The following is a 21,701-nucleotide window of genomic DNA, read 5'->3' as shown; positions in this document are numbered from 1 at the left end:
AATGGCTTTCTTCTTGCCACTCTTCCATAAAGGCCAGATTTGTGCAATATACGACTGATTGTTGTCCTATGGACAGAGTCTCCCACCTCAGCTGTAGATCTCTGCAGTTCATCCAGAGTGATCATGGGCTGCATCTTGGCTGCATCTCTGATCAGTCTTCTCCTTGTATGAGCTGAAAGTTTAGAGGGACGGCCAGGTCTTGGTAGATTTGCAGTGGTCTGATACTCCTTCCATTTCAATATTATCGCTTGCACAGTGCTCCTTGGGATGTTTAAAGCTTGGGAAATCTTTTTGTATCCAAATCCGGCTTTAAACTTCTTCACAACAGTATCTCGGACCTGCCTGGTGTGTTCCTTGTTCTTCATGATGCTCTCTGCGCTTTTAACAGACCTCTGAGACTATCACAGTGCAGGTGCATTTATACGGAGACTTGATTACACACAGGTGGATTGTATTTATCATCATTAGTCATTTAGGTCAACATTGGATCATTCAGAGATCCTCACTGAACTTCTGGAGAGAGTTTGCTGCACTGAAAGTAAAGGGGCTGAATAATTTTGCACGCCCAATTTTTCAGTTTTTGATTTGTTAAAAACATTTGAAATATCCAATACATGTCGATCCACTTCATGATTGTGTCCCACTTGTTGTTGATTCTTCACAAAAAAATACAGTTTTATATCTTTATGTTTGAAGCCTGAAATGTGGCAAAAGGTCGAAAAGTTCAAGGGGGCCGAATACTTTCGCAAGGCACTGTATGTGTTTATTTAATTTCCTGACTTTTCCCCGCATTCCCAGCATAAGGCACTAGTAGATTCAGGCAGAGCTGGGAATTTTATTGACCGTTCATTTGCTCATAGTTTAGGGGTGCTGGGCTTACCCTGGTTGGCCTATCATGACCCCACTATTTCGTGGCAACAGGGCGTTCAAGGGGTGGTCACGAGAGTGCTCAGGGATGTGTGTGGGGGTTTCAATCGGTGCGACTACGGTGGAAAGTCCAGACCAGGTCTCCACCGTGCACACCCCCTCAGGATATGCCGATTTGGCGACTAAATGACCACCTCATCGACAGGGGGATTGTGCGATAAATCTCGTTGTGGGCGCAGCACCTCCCAGGAAGTCACGTGTATCCTCTGTCACAGGAGGAGACGGTGTCTATGGAAACATATGTCTCCAAATCCCTGGGGCAGGTATACATTCGGCCCTCCACTTCACCTACCTCCTCGAGTTTATTTTTTGTGAAGAAGAAGGATGGTGGTCTGCGCCCGTGTATTGACTATCGAGGGATCAATCAGATCACTGTGAGGTACAGCTACCTGCTGCTTCTCATCGCCAGTGCGATCGAGTCAATGCACAGGGCGCACTTCTCAAGAGCGCTTACAACCTGGTGCGTATCCGGGAGGGGGACGAGTGGAAGACGGTATTTAGTACCACCTCAGGGCACTATGAGTACCTCGTCATGCCGTACGGGTTTATGAATGCTCCATCAGTCTTCCAGGTTTTTGTTGACAAGATTTTCCAGGACCTGCGCGGGCAGGGTGTAGTGGTGTATATTGATGACATTCTGATGTACTCCGCTACATGCGCCGAGCATGTGTCCCTGGTGCGCAGGGTGCTTGGTCGACTGTTGGAGCATGACCTGTACGTCAAGGCTGAGAAATGTTTGTTCTTCCAACAGTCTGTCTCCTTCTTAGGGTACCACATTTCCACGTCGGGTGGAGTAGAGAGTGATTGCAATTCAGCCGTGTGTAAATGGCCGACTCCCACCACGGTGAAGGAAATGCAGTGATTTTTAGGGTTTGCCAACTACTACCGGAAGTTTGGTCAGGTAGCAGCTCCCATTACCTCACTGCTGAAGGGAGGACAGGTGCGGCTGCAGTGGTCGGCTGAGGCGGACAGGGCTTTTGGTCACCTGAAGGCTCTGTTTACCTCTGCTCCCGTGCTGGCTTATCCGGATCCGGACGCCACCAAAGCTCCGCTCCTGTGCCTTCTTTTCAAAGAGGCTCAGCCCGGCGGAGCGAAACTATGATGTTGGCCCACCGGGAGATGTTGGCTGTTGTCAAGGCTCTGAAGGCATGGAGACATTGGCTTGAGGGTGCTAAACACCCTTTTCTCATCTGGACTGACCACCGCAATCTGGAGTACATCCGGGCGCCGAGGAGACTGAACCCTCGCCAGGCAAGGTGGGCTATGTTCTTTACCCGTTTTGTTTTCACCCTATCCTACAGACCAGGTTCCCAAAATGCTAAGGCAGGCACACTATCCCGGATGTATGACATAGAGGAGCGGTCTATGGATCACACTCCCATCCTTCCGGCCTCTTGCCTGGTGGCATCGGTGGTGCGGGAGCTGGACGCGGACATCGAGCGGGCGTTACGCACAGAGCCCACTCCCCCCCAATGTCCAGCTGGGCGCCTGTACGTTCCGTCTGCTGTCCGCGACCGTTTGATCTATTGGGCCCATACGTCACCCTCCTCTGGTCATCCTGGCATCGGGCGGACGGTGTGTTGCCTTTGTGGGAAGTACAGGTGGCCCACCTTGGCCAAGGACATGAAGGTTTATGTTTCCTCCTGCTCGGTGTGCAGGAAAATTACAACGGCCGTGTTCACACCTGTCGGGGGACTTCCTGACGGTTCTTCCTCCCTCACAGGGCAACACCACGATCCTGGTCGTTGTGGATCGGTTTTCTAAGACATGCCGTCTCCTCCCTTTGCCCGGTCTCCCTACGGCCCTACAGACTGCGGAGGCCCTGTTCACTCATGCCTTCCGGCACAACGGGGTGCCTGAGGACATAGTCTCTGATCGAGGTCCCCAGTTCACGTCCAGGGTCTGGAGTGCGTTCATGGAACATCTGGCGGTCTCGGTCAGCCTCACCTCAGGTTTTCAACCCGAGAGTAACGGGCAGGTGGAGAGAGAAAACCAGGATATGGGTAGGTTTCTGCGGACCTATTGTCAGGACCGGCCGGGGGAGTGGGCGGCATTCATCCCCTGGGCAGAGATGGCTCGAAACTCACTCCGCCACTCCTCCACTAACCTCTCTCCTTTCCAGTGAGTACTGGGGTATCAGCCAGTTCTGGCACCGTGGCATCAGAGCCAGATCGAAGCTCCTGCGGTGGAGGAATTGTTCAAGCACTCGGAGGAGACCTGGGACGCCGCCCATGGGCACCTACAACGGGCCGTTAGGCGGCAAAAAGAGGGCGCTGACCACCACTGCAGCGAGGCCCCGGTGTTCGCACTGGAGGATCGGGTCTGGCTCTCGACCTGAAACCTGCCCCTCCTCCTGCCCTGCCGGAAGCTGGGTCAGCGGTTTGTGGGGACATTTAAAGTCCTGATGAGACTGAACGAGGTATGCTACACGTTACAGCTTCCCCCAGATTATTTTATTAATCCCTCGTTCCATGTGTCTCTCCTCAGGCCGGTGGTGGCTGGTCCACTCCAGGAAGCTAAGGTGCGGGAGGTTCCTCCGCCCCCTCTGGACATCGAGGGGCCCCGGCATATGCTGTTCGAGCTATCCTGGACTCGAGGTGTTGGGCGAGGGGCCTTCAGTACCTCGTAGAGTGGGAGGGGTACGGTCCGGAGGAGAGATGCTGGGTGCCGGTGGAGGACGTCCTGGACCCTTCGTTGCTGCGGGATTTCCATCGTCTCCATCCGAATCGCCCTGCGCATCGTCCTCTGAGTCATCCCCGAAGTCGCTGTCACCTCTGCCACCTCTCCTTGTTCGGGCGGCATTCGGCGATCGACATCACCGGCTTTCTATCCACCGCCGATCCACTTTTCATTTTCCATTTGTTTTGTCTTTGTTTTACACACCTGATTCAATCCCACAATTACTGTTTCATTATTTAACCCTCTGTTCCCCCATGGGTTTTTGTGAGTGATTGTTTATTGTATTTTCGGTCTGTCATGGTTTGTGTGTATTTGTTACTTTGTACATTTTACATTTTGAGTAAAAGTACGTTGATTACTCATATCTGCTGTCCTGCGCCAGACTCTCTACACCAACTACACATAGGACCCATTACACAGGCGATAAAAAACATCACTCGGATACGTCATTGCATATTGCAGAAAATACACGAGAGTTTAGGGGCCTTGCTTTAACAAAGTTAACAATTTTTACTGTAGTGTCCAAAATGTCTTTCAAGCTGTCAGGCATTCCATTAGCAGCAAGAGCCTCTCGGTGCATGCTGTAGTGTACCCAAGGCGCTTCCCAGGAGCAACTACTTGCACGCGGGTTACCACTCTACTATGTCTCCCTGTCATGGCTTTTGCGCCATCAGTATTTTTACTCAAAATACCAACATGACCAGCACCTACGTTTGTCTTCATACGGACCGTTAGTGGAATTCCCGCGAGAGAGTAACGGTTAATGTGATTGGATGTTAATTATTTGACAAGGCTACCTACCTGTATTTGACATTGTGTTGTTATTTCGCTGAACACCGAGGCTACTCAGGAGAGAAAATATGTCATCAAATTTTTATTTGGCGTACCCCCGACGGCATTGCTTGGGAATACCTGCACTAAATCAAGGACAACGCCTTTTATGACATGGATTATGCCACAATTTGAATTAGCTGATGTCAATTTGTATAAAATGTTTGCTGTTGCTTATATTTCTTTATACGCTTTTTGTTGATGACCATAAAACCTGTTTTGTCTTAATAAGCAGATGAATAATTTCAGCACTCAGAACCAAGTCTTGCGTGCACTATTAACTATCATACTATGCAGATCAAAGTCAAATTCCAAGTATATCATTTGTACAAGGGCAGAAACCATGGAATGACATGTGAGCCTTGCCTCATTATGCCAATGCACTCTGGGCAACTTTCAGACAGTCCATTATCATTCATGAAATGATGGTGGCCCTCATTAGTGATGAGAGAACATTCCTCTTTTGTATTCGTGATTACACTCCAACTCAGCCCAGGGTCAGATCGCTTTCTCCCACGCCATTATTACTCATCCAACATCACTGCAATTTCAACACTGACTTCCTGGCATATCTTATCGAAAAAACAATATAATTGTCCGAAAGAAATTTGGGGTTTCCATGTTTGTGTACAAAATGCCATATGCTGCAAGATCAACCTGTAAAAAACTATATTTTCCAGAATAATGGTTTTTACTTTTACCATGAAAGCCTATTAATTTTGCACCAATGTCTTAGGTATTCTGTGGTGTTTCTCAAATTGCTTTTGTGTGGTTATGAACAAAGAATAAATTGGATTGTCACTTAAACGATTCTATTTGAAGATTGAAATCAATGAACCAATGATTTCTATACGTGTTTTTCTTTTTGAACAATTCCCCTCATAGTCATTTTTCTTCAGGTTATAAGTAGAGTGTGAGATAGATGAGGACAGAGACACAGTAGAAAGAGGGGACATAGGAATCGAACTGCAGTCTCCAGGGTCGAGACCCAGATCTGTTGGCAGTGCCACAAGATCACAGACACTGCACTCACGTGGTATTCAGTCTTCCACTGTGCTCCATAGTCAGGGCTGGTCTGTCCATTCAGCTCCTGGACCTTAGCTCTCCTCAGTGGGTTCTTCCCCTCTACAGAGCTGGGGTCACTGGGAGTGCAGGTCTTCTTCATGTTTTGGTTGTATTCCACTATCTGGCTGGTGCTATACACACGTCTTCTAGGTGACGTTTTGCTCTCTATTCCTATGGGTTTGTGAAAAGATCACATTCATTTGTGTGCACAAATACACGTTTTCATGTCTGAATGTGTGATCATGTCTGACCAAGTGATTGTTACCGCATGAATTGCACCAACTAAACAAAAATGGCATTTGAACCAGTGGAAAGGAAGAGATGATCTCAGACCTCTAGATTCTTACCCATGGCTTTGTGTTCTGTGGGGCCAGGGCTGCTTTCTGACATGGAGTCCAGATAGGAGTCCAACGGCAGGCTGGAGTGTATGTCCCTGTGCATTCCTGGACCGTCAGAGAAGCCTGTAGTCGTCTCTGGGTCCTCCTCTTGGGAGTGGTAAAACACTGAGCTAGCTGACACATTGGAATGCATCATACTGTATCGCCTCCTTTTATCCTGGCGGAAGAGTTGAAAGAGAAATGTCTGAGTGCTGCATCTCTACACCACTTGGGAGTATAATTGATAGTTGCTGACCGAGACATTCATTTCAAGCTATAGCTTTTCAACACCTTTCATCAGAGAGGATATTTTAGCCTTCAAAAAATAATCCACATCCTTCACTTGAATCACTTAACATAGAGACGTTCTATTGAATTGAAATAGAGGGAAACAGATGATGTGCTTGATTCTCGTTCAGGAGTGAGGAGACTATCTTAATCACACTAAGAAATATGAATACATATTACATAGCCACTTTATGTCAAGGTGTAGGCCTACTTACAGATTTGGGATTGGGATGGTAGCGCGTGGTGTCGCACACCACGCTGTAGCCAATCAAACAGTCCCCAGGGAACAGGAATGTGGAGCCCACTGGGGAGAGCAACACCTCCTTGGTGTCAGGGAACAACCAGTCGATGGCTATGTCACTCAGCACTGGGGCCATGGTCTTCTTCAGCGATTTAATAATCTGGGAGAATATACAGATAGAGAGATGCAGTTGAAATAGAATAGAAACAGAGATCTATTGAAGTTATTCTTATGAGTTTCAGTGATCTGGGAGAGTACGGGCAGAGATGCAGAGGACATTGCCTTCCTTGAGTGCCAGCATTATAGAGGTGAAACGTGGATTCCTAGAATATCGCATTGTCTACTGAAATTATGACATTCCCTCCGTCTGTACAATGCAATTTGTTTTGTGAAAACAAGACTAGAGCCTGTAAGCCTATGAGAATGGAATAATAAAGGACCCTTTTAAAACATAACATATGCTGTGAATTAGACTGATTCTAATGGCCGTTTTATTCAACAAAATGAATTGTTAATTGCTAACAGTGGAGAGCACTCTGTCTGAACAATTTGCATCCACTGCATAATGGCCCTCCTCTATGACATTCAGAATAGCTGGTTGTCGCAAAGAGGAGGATAAACATGTCATTGGAAATGAGGACCTTGGGCTGCAGTCTCTCCCCTTCTGCCAAGAACTCTGCCGTTCCTTTGGAAACGGCTGCCAGTCCTGTCATCAGTCTCCTGCAAGCACTCTGACCGATGCCGAAGGTGTAGCACCTGCCAAAACAAGATTCACATCTCAGTGGCTTAGTGGCCTGGAAAGACCACCTGAAAATGTCTGTAGGTATCGGAGTCGCATAAGCGTCAGACACCCTATTTCTCATAGACATTTATTCCCTCACAGAGACCTCTTGAGATGGTCCAGTAGCTCAAAGTTGTGGTGGTATATTACATCCCCCCCCCCCCTCCCCCACAAAGTTTTTGGTTTATAAGTCCATGTAATTTGCTGCACATACTGTAGCAGCAGAAAACTAGATGATGCGCAATGTAGTTAATTCTCTGCAATGAGAAGTATGTAGCAAATGACAGAGCAGTGGAAGAACTTAGTGTGTCGTCAGGCACCCCCAAGGCAGTCAATGAATGTATTGCGCCAGGAGTAGTTCACAAACTAGACCTCGATTCAAATGTATCAAGAAATATGAATCTGTATGCCTAGCAATCAACAAATGTACATTGTTTAAAGCACACGTTTACAAGTCTCAGTCACAAATGACAGCTCCAATAAACCCCCTATGGTGACCAACATTGGTGCTTTCAAGACAACGGGGAACTCTGAAAAAAACGAGGACGAATCAATGAAAAGTCAATGAAAGAGATCCGAGTAGGAATTCTGAGTTTTATGACCCTTCAAAACAAATTTACCCAGTTGGAGCTTGTTTTCTTCTGAGTTCCCAGTTGTCTTGAACCCTGAAGTCAGAAGTAGGAGATCTCCCAGATCTGAGTTCCCAGTTGTCTTGAACCCTGAAGTCAGAAGTAGGAGATCTCCCAGATCTGAGTTCCCAGTTGTTTTGAATGCGGTACATGTGAACAAGAGGCTCGTAGAATCATTCATGACTCTTTTCGAGTTTTCAGTTCATCGTTCGTCGGTAAATAAAAATGGATAGGGGGTCCTAGTGGCTCTGGCCATTATTGAGTCAAATGAATGAAATTAGTCTAAAGATTCACTCTTTTGACTAAATTAGTCGAAAATATCAGAGTCAGTAAAAAGAGCAGAACTACCCATCACTAGCCTGATGAGGACTGAGAGTGAGACGGACTCTGTTGATCGGACTCTGTTGATGGTCAATTTGATGGTCAATTTTCATCATCATGCAGCCAAATGCCATGTCTCCTTATCAGTTTTCCCCATTAGGTTTGTCAATTTCATTTCACACGTCACACTGAGTACAAATTAGAGATGTCAATCTCCATCTCAGCATCAGCCGATGCACCAGTGATGGCCACTCTGCATAGTTGTTGAGGGCAAACAGCGGGGATTAAAAAGGAGGCGCAACCTTTAGCATAACTACATGTCTGACGTGGTCTGTGTCCCAAATGGCACCCTATTCCCTATACAGTGCACTACTTTTGACCAGGGCCCATAGTGCACTACTTTTGACACTATGTAGGAAATAGGGTGCCATTTGTGATGCAAACCTGGTAGCAGAGGTTCATTAGTATTTTCGCTGTCCACTGACCGGGGATGTGCTGATTTGTGAGTGTGGAGCAATAATGATTCTGGACGGGCGGCCGGATTGGCCAGACCACTGTGTATCTAATCCAATCATCTAGGGGTTATTCATCCTTTAAAAAGGGGAATATTTAAAGTTAATTACATCAGTTGTAGTTCAAGAAAGGATGACTGCGGACTGGGATTGGAGATGCAACAACCAAAGTGAAACAATAACCAATTCCCTGCAGACAGTATTGTGTTATTGGCGGTCTTGGTCTATCAACAGCTGGTGTTTTGATTCTTCAGGGGCATGTTCAGAGCATCTCCCCATGTTCAGATGTTGCAGTGTTTGAAAATATTAGTATATTACCATATGACTTTGTTGACACTGTGATTTGCTTTGACTTTACCATACCCAATAATGTTGCGCGGGTTGATTCATAACCAGCAGTCCGCGCGGGGCGGGTTTAGGGCCATGAAATATTGTGTGGATTAAGGGCGGGTGGTGGCGGGCGTGTTGAATAAAGAGAAAACAATACCTTAAATCCATAAATGTAGCCTATCATTCTTGTGCAATTTATATCTATAGGCTACATTGGCATTTTTATTTCATCATTTTATGCTCTGGCATTTGCGCATAAGCCTAAACTTTATAGGCCAAACTGTATGAATGCCAAACAGCCTACACGCTAATCGACAAATGCTTTTGGGATGGTCAGTAAATGTTAATGTCTGTCCATGGAGGTGAAAAGAACAATGTTGGAATTTAAAGCTGCAATATATGTAACTTTGTGAGTGACCTTACCAAATTCACATAAACATTTGTGTTATAGATCGGTCATTCTAATTGAAAGCAAGTCGAAGAAGCAGTAGATCTGTTTTATGTGCACTATTTCTATGCTTCCCGTTCTTACGTTTCGTTTTTGCATCTTTTATTTTCGGTTTTGTACACCAGCTTCAAACAGCTGAAAATACAATATTTTTCGTTATGTAAAATATATTTCACAATGGTTTAGATGGTACAATGATTCTCTACACTATACTTGCTTGTTTTGTCACGTAAACTGAAATTAGGGGACTATTAGAATTTTAGCAACCAGGAAATGGAGGAGTGATTTCCGCAAGTCAATAAGCGAAAAGCTGCGAAATGCGAAGTTGAAAATAAAGAAAAGGGAGGGCCAGAAAAGTAATGTTTGGAAACTATGGATACTATACCAATTGGATAGTCGCAAGACTGACTTCAAATAGGCGTATGGCACCTCAAGGAAACTGTAGCCTACTGTTTAGATGGCTTAATTGGAAACTGAACTCTGGACACTGCAGGTCTATAACATCTTACATGACCTTTATATTAATGCAGAATTAAGCATTTCTTGCAATAAAATGATACACCAAATGTAGGCAAAATGTTGACTGGGGAACAGGAGTGGAGAAATATGATTTATTCCTTTCAGCATCTTGAGAGAATGTGAATGCAGTTCCATCTGTAGTGTTGCTATCTTTAAAAGCTGATAGTAGCCTATTTCAACCACATAAAATATGGTAATTTTCATAGCTGTTTGGTCGTTTTCATAGCTTTCTATTTCTTACAACAGGTCAAACAGATGTGATTTGGAAATTTTGCACAGAACTTTTTTTTTTTTTTTCTCCCCGGTCTCTAAACTTCTTTGCACAGAGAAAGAAGCAGAAATCACATGGAAAACTTTACCGAAGTCAACTAGATTGAATAATTAATTCTATAGATTTATGACATTCTGATAAGTAAGGGTTTATTCAGTCTTCTAGGGCAACATACAGGCCTACTGACAGAAGAGAAGCTGTATGTATATACTGTAATTATAGACAAGTTGACTAACAAACATCCTACCAAAATGTCGGAAATTATAAGCAGAAATAACTCAAATCAGGCAACAACAAAAAATAATCCTGCACCCCCTGTCAAATTATTCCATCATCTCTGACTAGCCTAGAATGCATTTTCTATATTATCAGGTTAGGGTTGTTTGTGGGCCTCAGATTTTCACTTTACCACATATAGTGCCTTCGGAAAGCTCTGGAGCAGGTTTTCATCAAGGATGTTTCTGCACTTTGCTCCGTTCATCTTTCCCTTGATCCTAACTAGTCTCCCAATCCCTGCCGCTGAAACACATCCCCACAGCATGATGCTGCCACCACCATGCTTTACCGGGGGGATGGTGCCAGGTCTCCTCCAGGTGTGACGCTTGGCATTCAGGCCAAAGAGTTCAATCTTGGTTTCATCAGACCAGAGAATCTTGTTTCTCACATGGTGCCTTTTGGCAAACACCAAGCGGGCTGTCATTTGGCTTTTACTGAGGAGTGGCTTCTGTCTGGCCACTCTACCATTAAGGCCTGATTGGTGGAGTGCTGCAGAGATGGTTGTCCTTCTGGAGGGTTCTCCCATCTCCACAGAGGAAGCTATGAGCTATGTCAGAATGACCATTGGGTTCTTGGTCACCTCTCTGACCAAGGCCCTTCGGGGTGATTGCTCAGTTTGGCTGGGCAGACAGCTCCAGGAAGAGTCTTGGTGGTTCCAAACTTCTTCCATTTAAGATTGAAGGAAGCCACTGTGTTCTATGGGACCTTCAATGCTGCAGAAATGTTTTGGTACCCTTCCCCAGATCTGTGCCTCGACACAATCCTGTCTCTGAGCTCTACGGACAATTCCTTTGACCTAACGGTATGGTTTTTGCTTGGACATGCACTGTAAACTATGGGACATTATATAGACAGGTGTGTGCCTTCCCAAATAATGTACAATTAATTGAAATAATGTTCAAACAAGTTTTAGACACATCTCAAGGATAATCAATGGAAACAGGATGCACCTGAGCTCAATTTTGAGTCTCATAGCAAAGGTTCTGAATATTTATGTAAATAAGGTATATATATATATATATATATATATATATATATATATATATATATTCTTTTTTTGTAATACAATCCCCCCAAAAATCTAAAAACCTGTTTTTGCTCTGTCATTATGGAGTGTTGTGTAGATTGCTGAGGATTTTTATTTATTTTATATAATACATTTTAGAATAAGGCTGTAACGTAACAAAATGTGGAACAAGTCAAGGGGTTTGAATACTTCCCGAAGGCACTGTATAGTCGGAAGGTTGTGTATGGGTTATTAGCAATTCACTGTCAGCATGCAGGAAATGCTACTAACCACTTTTGGAGCTAACTAGTTACTGCTTTCAAATCTTGATGTCGACAGCAGATGGCAGTTGTATTAATAACATGGCTAACTTAGCTAGCTAATATACATTTCAAAAAGCAAGTTATATTAAGTGGCTTGCTAGCATTAGCAACATTTGGTGGCCAATGAGACTGAGAGCTGGCTAACCAGCTGAGCTAGCAAACAATGTAACAAAAGTATATTTTCAGATTCGAAAAATACTCCATCAGGCTCTGCATTTCAGGAATCAGTAGCAAGTACCCCTGGTGCACTGTTAAATTATTTAACCATTTAAACAATGTATTTTTTTAAAGAAAACTCAATTTCATATGTTTTAAACTTGAGCTTGTCTGAGGTGTAGGACTCGACGACAGTTTATCCATTGGACAAATTCTTGAGGGGCTTAGCGAAGGGTCAGTTGTTCCGAGAATGTTAAGAAAACTATCCATGAACACTTTGAGAGAACGTTCTAAGAATGTTATTTAAAAAGATATACATTCCGTTGTCAGCATCAACAAAACTCTCTATCCTCTTCCTTGTTAAGTGTGTTCAGGTGTGTTGGCCAAGCCCACTTATTGGCCACACCTGATCTTAATGAGTGCTTGATTCGTTTGAAATGAGGCCTGTTTGAATAGAAGAAAATTAACAGTTTTGCATGTGTAAAAAAAAAAAAAAAAAGACAGCGCATGCTAGCTCCATCCTGGTGGCGCAGTGGACTAATTCCATGGATAGAGAACAGAAGATTATAGACTCAAATCTTACTGATGCCTTGTCACAATAAAAAAAGAATTATGTTTGCATGATTACTGCCTAAGGAAATAAATGTCCATGTGTCCTATCTGTGCTAAGCCACAATAAGCTAGCTGTCTTAATGAAATATTCAGTGGAAGTTATTTAAAAATTAAAAATAAAAACCTATAATTTCTCATGAATAAAACCTCCCAGAACATTCTCAGAACCTCTCTAAAAGTTTACATCCCCAGAAAAGGTGAAATTTTCACTTCTGTTCTCAGATCATTTAAAGAAAGATACCAGTCAGGAAACGGCTTCGTTCCCACAACCAATGTGAACTTCCAAGGAACCAAATGTGCTAGCTGGGAAGGTTTTGCAATAACGCCCCCTCCAATCCCCTAAACTTGATTACATGTCTGAATGGTATGTTGTTTATTTGCTTTGTGCATAATGCATTAGCAAGCTCAATCAGATTTAATATGACTACTGTGCTAGTTAGTGTTGTGCTGCTATTGTTCTTGTGTCCAATTCCATTACAACTCTTAAAGTGGTGCCCGAGGCCGTCTGATTCACACGTGGTATCAAATGGGGCACTTTGTAACGGGTTTAGATTAGAAGCCTCCAGCTAGGGCAAAACGAACAGCAATTTAACAATACCCATAAACCACTTTACACCATGGTGTAAAATGGGTTTGCATACTGATTGATTCCCCCAGTGCCTGTAAGAAGAGGAAGTGAAGGACAGGTATATGTGGATTGTCTGTTTACCTGGTGTAGCGGGCATGGCTGCGGACCAGCTCGATGACCTTCCCTGTGTTGTTGACAGCCCCGTCCGTGAGCAGGAAGAGCATGCGAGGATGACCTGCGTGCATTGGTTGCCTCAGGATCCATTTGAGCGGTGCCAGGATGTTGGTGCCGCCCATGTCAGCTCGGATCTTCTTGATGTACTCACAAGCCATGGTTACTGTTTCCTGAAAAATTTAGAAAGCAAGAGAAAAAGCATAGTAGTATTTAATAGTCTAGCAGTTAGAAAGGCTAGCCTGCAACCGGAGGGTTGCCAGTTCAAATCCCAGGTCTGACTGGAAAAATCTGGTGGCAAGTGAGCTGGCAACCAGAGGGTTGCTTGTATCAAATTCTAGACGCTATTGCCTGCAGTTGTGCCCTTGAGCAAGACACTTAACACCCCAAAACAACAGCACTTCGGGTGCCCAGTGTGGCAGCCCCTGCACCTCTCCTATGGGTTGGGTTAAAAGTGGAAGTCAAATTTCGGTTGGATATTGTGTGCAATTGACCAATAAAGTGATCTCTCAATAGACAAATGTGTCTCTGACTCACACTTTGATTACCTGTAGTTGTCAAATCTGGCCCACGAGATTAAGGACTTACTAATTAATAGAGATTTTATCAATGACATGCAGTTAATTAATATTGACCTGAAAGCAGAAACACTACATGTCCTGTCAGCCTCATACCTCATCATAGCTCTGACTGGTAGTAAACAGTGTTTTGAATGTGGAGCCGAAGCCAATGATGTTGAAGAGGCTGGCAGGCACAAGGCTCTTCAGAATCACCACCATGGCATCCTGGAAACAGAACAGACATGGTAGAAGAGCAGAATGAGAAAAGTGGGAAAGAGTGAGGAAGAGAGCAAAAAGAAAAGAAACAAGACAGGCAGACCAGGCAGTCAATTTTTAAGTCATTGTCTAACAATCAACCTTGTTCACCTGCTGCAAGTGTTCTTTACCTATATGAGGAAAATTGTTAAAACATTTTTGGCTGCAGCAGTACGACCAGATTACAGCTCCTCTAACACGGTCTTCTCTGGCATCAGGCTAGTTATTACAAACGGTTTAAAGTTTAAAGTGTTATTAGTCGTATGTACAGGATACACATGGTATACACTGTCCAACAAAATGCTTACTTACAGGTTCCTTCTTGATAATGAAACAACAATAAGAAATAAGAAAAGATAAGAATATGAACAGAAAGTAAATGGCTTAGTAGAATAGACATTTTAGCATATGTATAATACAGGAAGTTTGTAGTAAATTCATTACATTTATGTATCAGGGAAGGGCGGATTTGGGTGCAAGTGTTTAAATTGTGCAGTATTAGTATTGTGCAGTAACCTCTGAAATCAACTTTGTTTTTACATTTAGCTCATTAATTTACTTCCCCAATTACTGCAGATAGAGCAGCTTGCTGTGGATCGGGTAAGATAGTTGTTTACATGTTTGAATGGTGCAGGCACGAAATGAGACTGAAATTTCACGGGTGGGGAGAGAGCGAGAGAGAGGGGTAGAAATGGAGGGGGCTTGGCTTGAAGAACTGAAATATCATGACATGATGTGAATTGGAATGTGTTTAGCCTATCACTAGCATTATAACTTCACCAAATTACATAATTATATACTAGACATGAGTCATATTTTTGGAGCTAAAAATAAAATGATTTACTGGTTCTCAAGATTTGACAATAATGGTTCTGTTCCGGAAAACTAGAGATCAACCACATAATCTCCTCCTCTTTTTCCCTCCGTATTTTAAGAGGTGGTATCAAATAGATGTTTAAATTTCTCATTCTCTTTATATTCAGTCAAAGGTGATATCAAATTGGGGCCTGGCATTTTAGGGGAGTTTCTGGCTGTTCAAAGAAACAGAGGAGGAATGGTTGCATCGATTTGACCAGCCTTTAAGCCAGACTTTGGGGTATCAGAGAGTGTCAAAGGAAGAGGAGGCCCATCCCTCCTGGCCCGAAGTGCATCACAGACTGAGAGAGGTTAGTCAAACATCACTCAGCCTGGCCCATTCAGGTAATTCAGGTCAGATGCACTGGAAATAAAGTCTGAGCTGGGCTGAGTTTCCATTGACCATTCCATTTAAAGGTGTGGCAGCTTCACTCCATCTTTGTAAAGACTACTTTCTATGAGCAGTGAGTCATTGAGTCATTAATAGCACACCTATTTGTGTATAACCGCACTTAAGACACCTAATTAGTATACTACATCATTCCTTTCTCATTAATTTATTTTTCTTTGCCCTGAATTAACAAGTTTAGAATGTAGTTAATTATGCTTACTATATGCATTTCCTATGAATGTGTTATGTATGGGTTATTATGAAGTCTCATACAGTACCTTGACACGGCTGATGTTGACCCCGCTCATGCTCCCACTGCGGTCAATGAGGAAGATGTACTCTCCATGCACCTTCCTCAGGTCAGAGGTCATGGACTTGAGGTCTGGGCAGAAGTTGAGCATGACCACAGGGTTGTGAAGGATGTCCTTGTGGAGACGCTTACGAATGATATCCACCTACATATGGCCATGTGACCAGAGGATAACATGGTGAGTGAAGTGCTTGAGATCTAGTCTACACATGGTCAACAGGATACAGTAAGAGAAGGGTGAACGAAAGAAAATGAGATCAAAATGACATCATGCAAGCTTTGAATGAGAGCCATATCCACATATTGGAATAACTTTGTACATGCATTTGTTTTTAAATATAGTTAGTTATCTTACAAATCACATCTGATAAGATCAGCATTAAAAAGAGCTAGCTCTTAACAAAACAATGTTCCCTTAAGCTAAACTACAACACAGCTGTTTCCTTAATGCAAAAAGGTGCATGAAATACATAGATCTAACAGTTAAATATTATCCACGCGGAATGTTTTTAATAAACTGAATTACAGCTATGCTTCTTTAAATAAAAATATTTCATAATTCAAGGATTTTCTTTTCTTTAAGAGACACATTATTTGAGAAAGAAAGGGCACTCGATCAACTGGTGCATGTGTTCTTTCAGGTAGATCCAAGCAGAAGGCTGAGGACCATTCATTGTTTCCATAGTAACGCCTTTTTAATCACACACACACCATTTTAGGGCGTAAGTGTTTTCTCTCTCCCTCCCGTTTAGGTCTACTGGTCACTGAGGATGTATGTGTGTCTACCACTGTTGTGCCATTCTGACATGTGGAGAATAAGGTACAATCTGTACTGACACATGATTTCACCTCAAGAAAAAGTATAAACTCACCATTTAAATAACATACCGTAGCTCCAATGTGTGTCATATGTGGTTTAACAATAATTTCAGAGAGGTGGAAATAAATCAAACACTTTTATGTAATAATAATGGACACAGGAATGATGTAAAATACCTGAATCATGCAAAACTTGCAAAAGGTATGGGGGCAAAAACCCTGTGCTATTCTGGAGCACGAGTACAGGACATTACAGGGCTGCTTCCGACCGTTCTACGACAAATTCTGGGAGCTGACGCTGTCATAGTCCATGTGGGGTCAAACGACATTAGGAAGGCTAGCTCGGAACTTCTGAAAATGTATTTTTAAAGAACTGATTCCAGCATGACAACGACCCAAAACACACAGCCAGGGCAACTAAGGACTGGCTCCGTAAGAAGCATCTCAAGGTCCTGGAGTGTAAATTATTTTTTACAATGGCCTACCAAAAGGCAAAATGCCTCCTGCAGGGACGGGGGCTGGGATTAAAAATAAAAATATAGGACAAAACACACATCACGACAAGAGAGATACCACAACACTACATAAAGAGAGACCTAAGACAACCACATAGCATGGCAGCAACACATGACAACACAGCATAATAGCAACACAACATGGCAGCAGTACAATATGGTAGCAGCACAAAACATGGTACAAACATTATTGGGCACAGACAACAGCACAAAGGGCAAATAGGTAGAAACAACAAAACATCAGGCGAAGCAACCACAACTTTCAGTAAGTGTCCATGATTTAGTCTTTGAATCAAGAGATTGAGAGTTTTTTGCAGCTCGTTCCAGTCGCTAGCTGCAGAGAGCTGAAAAGAGGAGCGACCCAGAGATGTGTGTGCTTTGGGGACCTTTAACAGAATGTGACTGGCAGAACGGGTGTTGTATTTGGAGGATGAGGGCTGCAATAGGTATCTCAGATAGGGGGGAGTGAGGCCTAAGAGGGTTTTATAAATAAGCCTCCACCAGAACAAGTATACAGAGATGACCAGTTTACAGAGTATAGAGTGCAGTGATGTCCTATAAGGTGGCAAATCTGATGGCCGAATGGTAGAGAATATCTAGCAGCTCGAGAGCACCCTTACCTGCCGATCTAAAAATTAAATCTCTGTAATCTAGCATGGGTAGGATGGTCATCTGAATCAGGGTTAGTTTGGCAGCTGGGGTGAAAGAGGAGCAAATATGATAGAGATTGAACATTAGCCTGCAGATTTGATATGTGCTGAGAGAAAGACAGTGTACTGTCTAGCCATACTCCCGAGTACTTGTATGAGGTGACTACCTCAAGCTCTAAACCCTCAGAGGTAGTAATCACACCGGTGGGGAGAGGGGCAGGTTAAGGCCAGCGAAAGCTTGATGAACACGAAGAAAACTTTGTTGTAGAGCGTTTGTTGTAGAGAAAACTTTGTTTTAGAGCACCTCCAAAATCAGCGGAGGTGCCAGCTGAGTATGACTGTATCTTCTGCATATAAATGGATGAGAGTGCTTCCTATTGCCTGAGCTATGTTGTAGATGTAAATTGAGAAGAGCGTGGGGCCTAGGATCGAGCCTTGGGGAACTCCTTTGGTGACAGGCAGTGGCTGAGACAGCAGATGTTCTGACTTTATGCACTGCACTCTTTGAGAGAGATAGTTAGCAAACTCCTTAGCAGGCCCACAAGAACCGAATTGTCTACTGTATCAAAAGCTTTGGCCAAGTCAATTAAAATAGCAGCACAACATTGCTTAGAATCAAGGGCAAAGGTGAAATCATTTGGCACCATTAAGGTTGCAGTGACACATCCATAACCTGAGCGGAAAAAAGATTGCAAACCAGAGAGAATACTATAGACATCAAGAAAGTCAGTCAGTTGATTATTGAAAAGTTTTTCCAACACTTTTGATAAACAGGGCAAAATAGAAATTGGCCTATAACAGTTAGGATCAGCTTTATCTCCCACTTTAAATAAAGGACTCATGTGGCTGCCTTCCAAGCAATGGGAACCTCCCCAGAGAGGAGAGACAGGTTGTCAAAGTTCTGTTTCATTTTTGAGTGTGCTCCCTTAGGTTACCGCTGGAGGGCACCTTACTTTGTTTCTTGTGTCCAGGTTCCCCTGATTGTTATTATTGGTTTCACCTGTGGTTGATTGCCCTGTGTTTGATTCACCTGTGGTTGATTGATTCTCAGTTCACATGTTGCCTGGCTATTTAGGTTCCTCTGTGGGCAGGGATCTTTGCTTAGGTCTCATGTTTTGATTAGTGTGCTATTGCTTTGTTTCGTTCTGTGAAGACCTTAGTAAATGTTCTGGATTTACCCTTACCTCTGCCTGCTGTGTTTCTCTGCGCCTGGGTCCGAGTTCATACTAGTATTATTGTCACACAGGTTAAAAAGGTCAGAGATAGGCTTGGCGATGATAGGGGCTGCTACCTTAAAGAAGAGAGGGTCTTAACCATCTGACCCAGATGTTTTTTGGGGGTCAAGTTTAAGAAGCTCTTTTAGCACCTCAGACTCAGTGACCACCTGCAGGGAGCAACTTTGTAGCGGGGCAGGCGGAAAAAGAGGGAGGAGCATCAGGGCTAATCGCATTAGAAGGGGTGGGAGATGAGGAAATGTTGGACGGGCAAGGAGGCATGGCTGAGTCAAATAGGATTCATAACTTAATGGTGATAAAAGAGCACAGCCATCCTTGTCAGTAAAAACCACATCAACATTAAGGGACATGGGCAGCTGTGAGGAGGAGGGTTTATTCTCCAGGTCTTTAACCATTTTCCAGATGTTCTTAGACCCACAGAGCGAGAACTGCTCCTTCAATAACTAACTTTGGCCTTCCGGATAGCCTGAGTCCACTTATTTCTCATTTTCCTGAATGAGAGCCAGTCAGCCTGATTATGCGTGTGCCAAGCCTTTCACCAAATGGAATTCTTGAGGTGGAGGAAGACCATTGCCAGATCACGGTCGATCCAGGGGCTGAACCTGTTTTTAATAACACATTTTCTTTATGGGGGCGTTAACAATACCACAGAAAATATTAAAAAATAAGTTCCAAGTGTCTTCGACAGAAGGGATTAAGCTGATTCTATAGAAATTTACAGAGGCCAGGTCATGAAGGAAGGCTTGCTCATTAAAGGTTTTTAGCAGGCGTCTATGACAAATAAGGACAGGTCGTTTTGCTGAGCAGCCATTACGAACACAGGCTGTAAAACAGTGATCACTTAGGTCATTACAAAAAACACACGACTGATACCTATCAGGATTATTTGTGAGGATAACATCAAGGAGTGTAGCCTTTTCTGGGTGTTTGGAGTCATATCTTTTGGGATTGGTAATAATCTGAGAAAGATTTAGGGAGTCCCATTGCTTTAGGACCTGGTCAGGTGGTTTATGCATGTCCCAGTTTAGGTCACCTAGCAGGACAAATTCAGACTTAGTGTAAGGGGCCAGGAAAGAGCTTAGGGCAGCTAGGGTACAGGCCGGTGCTGATGGTGGATGATAACACCCAGCAACAGTCAAAAAAGATATATATTTTTTAAATTGAATGCTTAAAATCAGAAAATCTAATTATTTGGGGACAGAATTGGTGGAGACAATCAAGCACTGAAGGTGTTGGAAAAACATATGTGTTACACCATGCTATATTGTGGATAAAGAGTTACCTGTCTAACAGAGCACAGAGGGTGTTCTTTAATGGAAGCAAATCCAACATAATCCAGGTTGAATCAGGAATTTCCCAGGGCATCTGTCTAGGCCCCTTATTCTTTCAATCTTTACTAATGACATGCCACTGGCTTTGAGTAAAGTCAATGTGTCAATGTATGCAGATGACTCAACACTATACACTTCAGCTACTACAGCAACTGAAATGACTGCAGCAATGAGCTGCAGTTAGTTTCAGAACTGGTGGCAAGGAATACATTAGTCCTAAATATTTCAAAAACGAAAAGCATTGTATTTGGGACAATGTGCCTTAATGTGTTTGGACCCCAGGAAGTGTAGCTGCTGGGGTCCAAATCAATACACATACAAATATTTGCAGAAGGTCTTATTGTCTGATGAGTATATTTGAATATTTATTATGCTACACACTTTTCTTCTTTAATTATAAGCAGCATCTTGCCATTTTACAAAGCCTGTTTAATCTAAAAGTCATTTTCTGACAGCTGTTTCTGTCTCTCATTAAGGCTGCTGTGTAAGATGCATGTCAGATCTGATGCAGCACTCACTTTCTTTTCATTGCTGGAGTCCTTCTTGGTGGCCTTGATGAAGTCACTCTTCCCCGCGAGGTGATCATCGTACTCCTCCAGAGTCATGTCTCCCTCCTCAATCAGCACATGTGGCAGATGAGGATCTAGACAAAAGAGGAGATTGTGGCCATTAGACTAATGTGATACGGTATCACCTAGACAAGAAGCATGTTTCAGTATGAGCTAGATAGTGGCTAGATATAGTACGTATTTTTTCTGTCACAGAAGTCCGTCTTGGATTTAGATTTCCAAGTTTTAATGATGTCGGAGTCAAAATGATAGTGTCATTACTGTTATTTCCTGCTCAAATTCTGCTCTCCACAGGCATCTCTCAAAACATCTCTCTGCAGTGAACTTTACGGCGAGCTGTTTTTATTGACCGTTTACCAAATCAATGGCGTTTTCTTTGAAAACATACAATAATTTTTCAAAATCATTCAAGTTAATTTAGCTATACCAATACTGACGAAAAACCAGCAAGCACTCCATTCATCGCTCGATTTTTGTTTCACCTTTATTTAACTAGGCAAGTCAGTTAGACCGCTGTACCATCCATTTGGTTGAGCTCAGCAATTTCCTTGATGAGATTGAAATCCCAGCACCACATCGGGCTGAATTGAATTGCACAGCGAGCAACTGGCCCCAGGTCTGTTTGTAGACAAAGCCATCTCTTAGCGCCTGTTGAATAAGAAATCTGGGGATTTATTATTGCCTCTGGGAGACAACTGGTCCATGCAGAGGTCAAGACAACCAGAAGAGGATAGATAGACAGGGAAAGAGAGCAAGAGGGGGGAGAGATAGAGAGAGCGAGAGAGAAAGGAAGGGAGACAGAGAGTGAGAGTGAGCAAGAGAGAGAGTGGGTGGCTGGGTAAGCCCGAGGACAGCTCATACATTTGCACAAGGTGGAGGG

The 21,701-nt window shown here is 43.4% G+C and overlaps 1 protein-coding gene across 1 annotated transcript in view; it reads right to left on the bottom strand.

Annotated features, from left to right (window-relative positions):
- The window catches only part of LOC110491065 (von Willebrand factor A domain-containing protein 5B1-like), a 48,654-nt gene that overhangs the window by 18,942 nt on the left and 8,011 nt on the right, over positions 1 to 21,701 (bottom strand). Inside the window, exons 7-14 of the mRNA XM_036946982.2 lie at positions 20,771 to 20,895; positions 15,671 to 15,847; positions 14,006 to 14,116; positions 13,302 to 13,504; positions 7,050 to 7,164; positions 6,383 to 6,568; positions 5,850 to 6,057; positions 5,471 to 5,673 (exon numbers count right to left, since the gene is read on the bottom strand). Coding sequence (XP_036802877.2) covers positions 5,471 to 5,673; positions 5,850 to 6,057; positions 6,383 to 6,568; positions 7,050 to 7,164; positions 13,302 to 13,504; positions 14,006 to 14,116; positions 15,671 to 15,847; positions 20,771 to 20,895 — 1,328 coding nt within the window. The remainder of the gene's footprint in view (positions 1 to 5,470; positions 5,674 to 5,849; positions 6,058 to 6,382; positions 6,569 to 7,049; positions 7,165 to 13,301; positions 13,505 to 14,005; positions 14,117 to 15,670; positions 15,848 to 20,770; positions 20,896 to 21,701) is intronic.

The sequence above is a fragment of the Oncorhynchus mykiss genome, chromosome 16, assembly GCF_057628025.1.
Source record: "Oncorhynchus mykiss isolate SJ-2025 chromosome 16, ASM5762802v1, whole genome shotgun sequence".
Classification (NCBI taxonomy): domain Eukaryota; kingdom Metazoa; phylum Chordata; class Actinopteri; order Salmoniformes; family Salmonidae; genus Oncorhynchus; species Oncorhynchus mykiss.
Note: the sequence above shows the minus strand (reverse complement) of the source record. Positions and strands in the feature narration are given on the sequence as shown.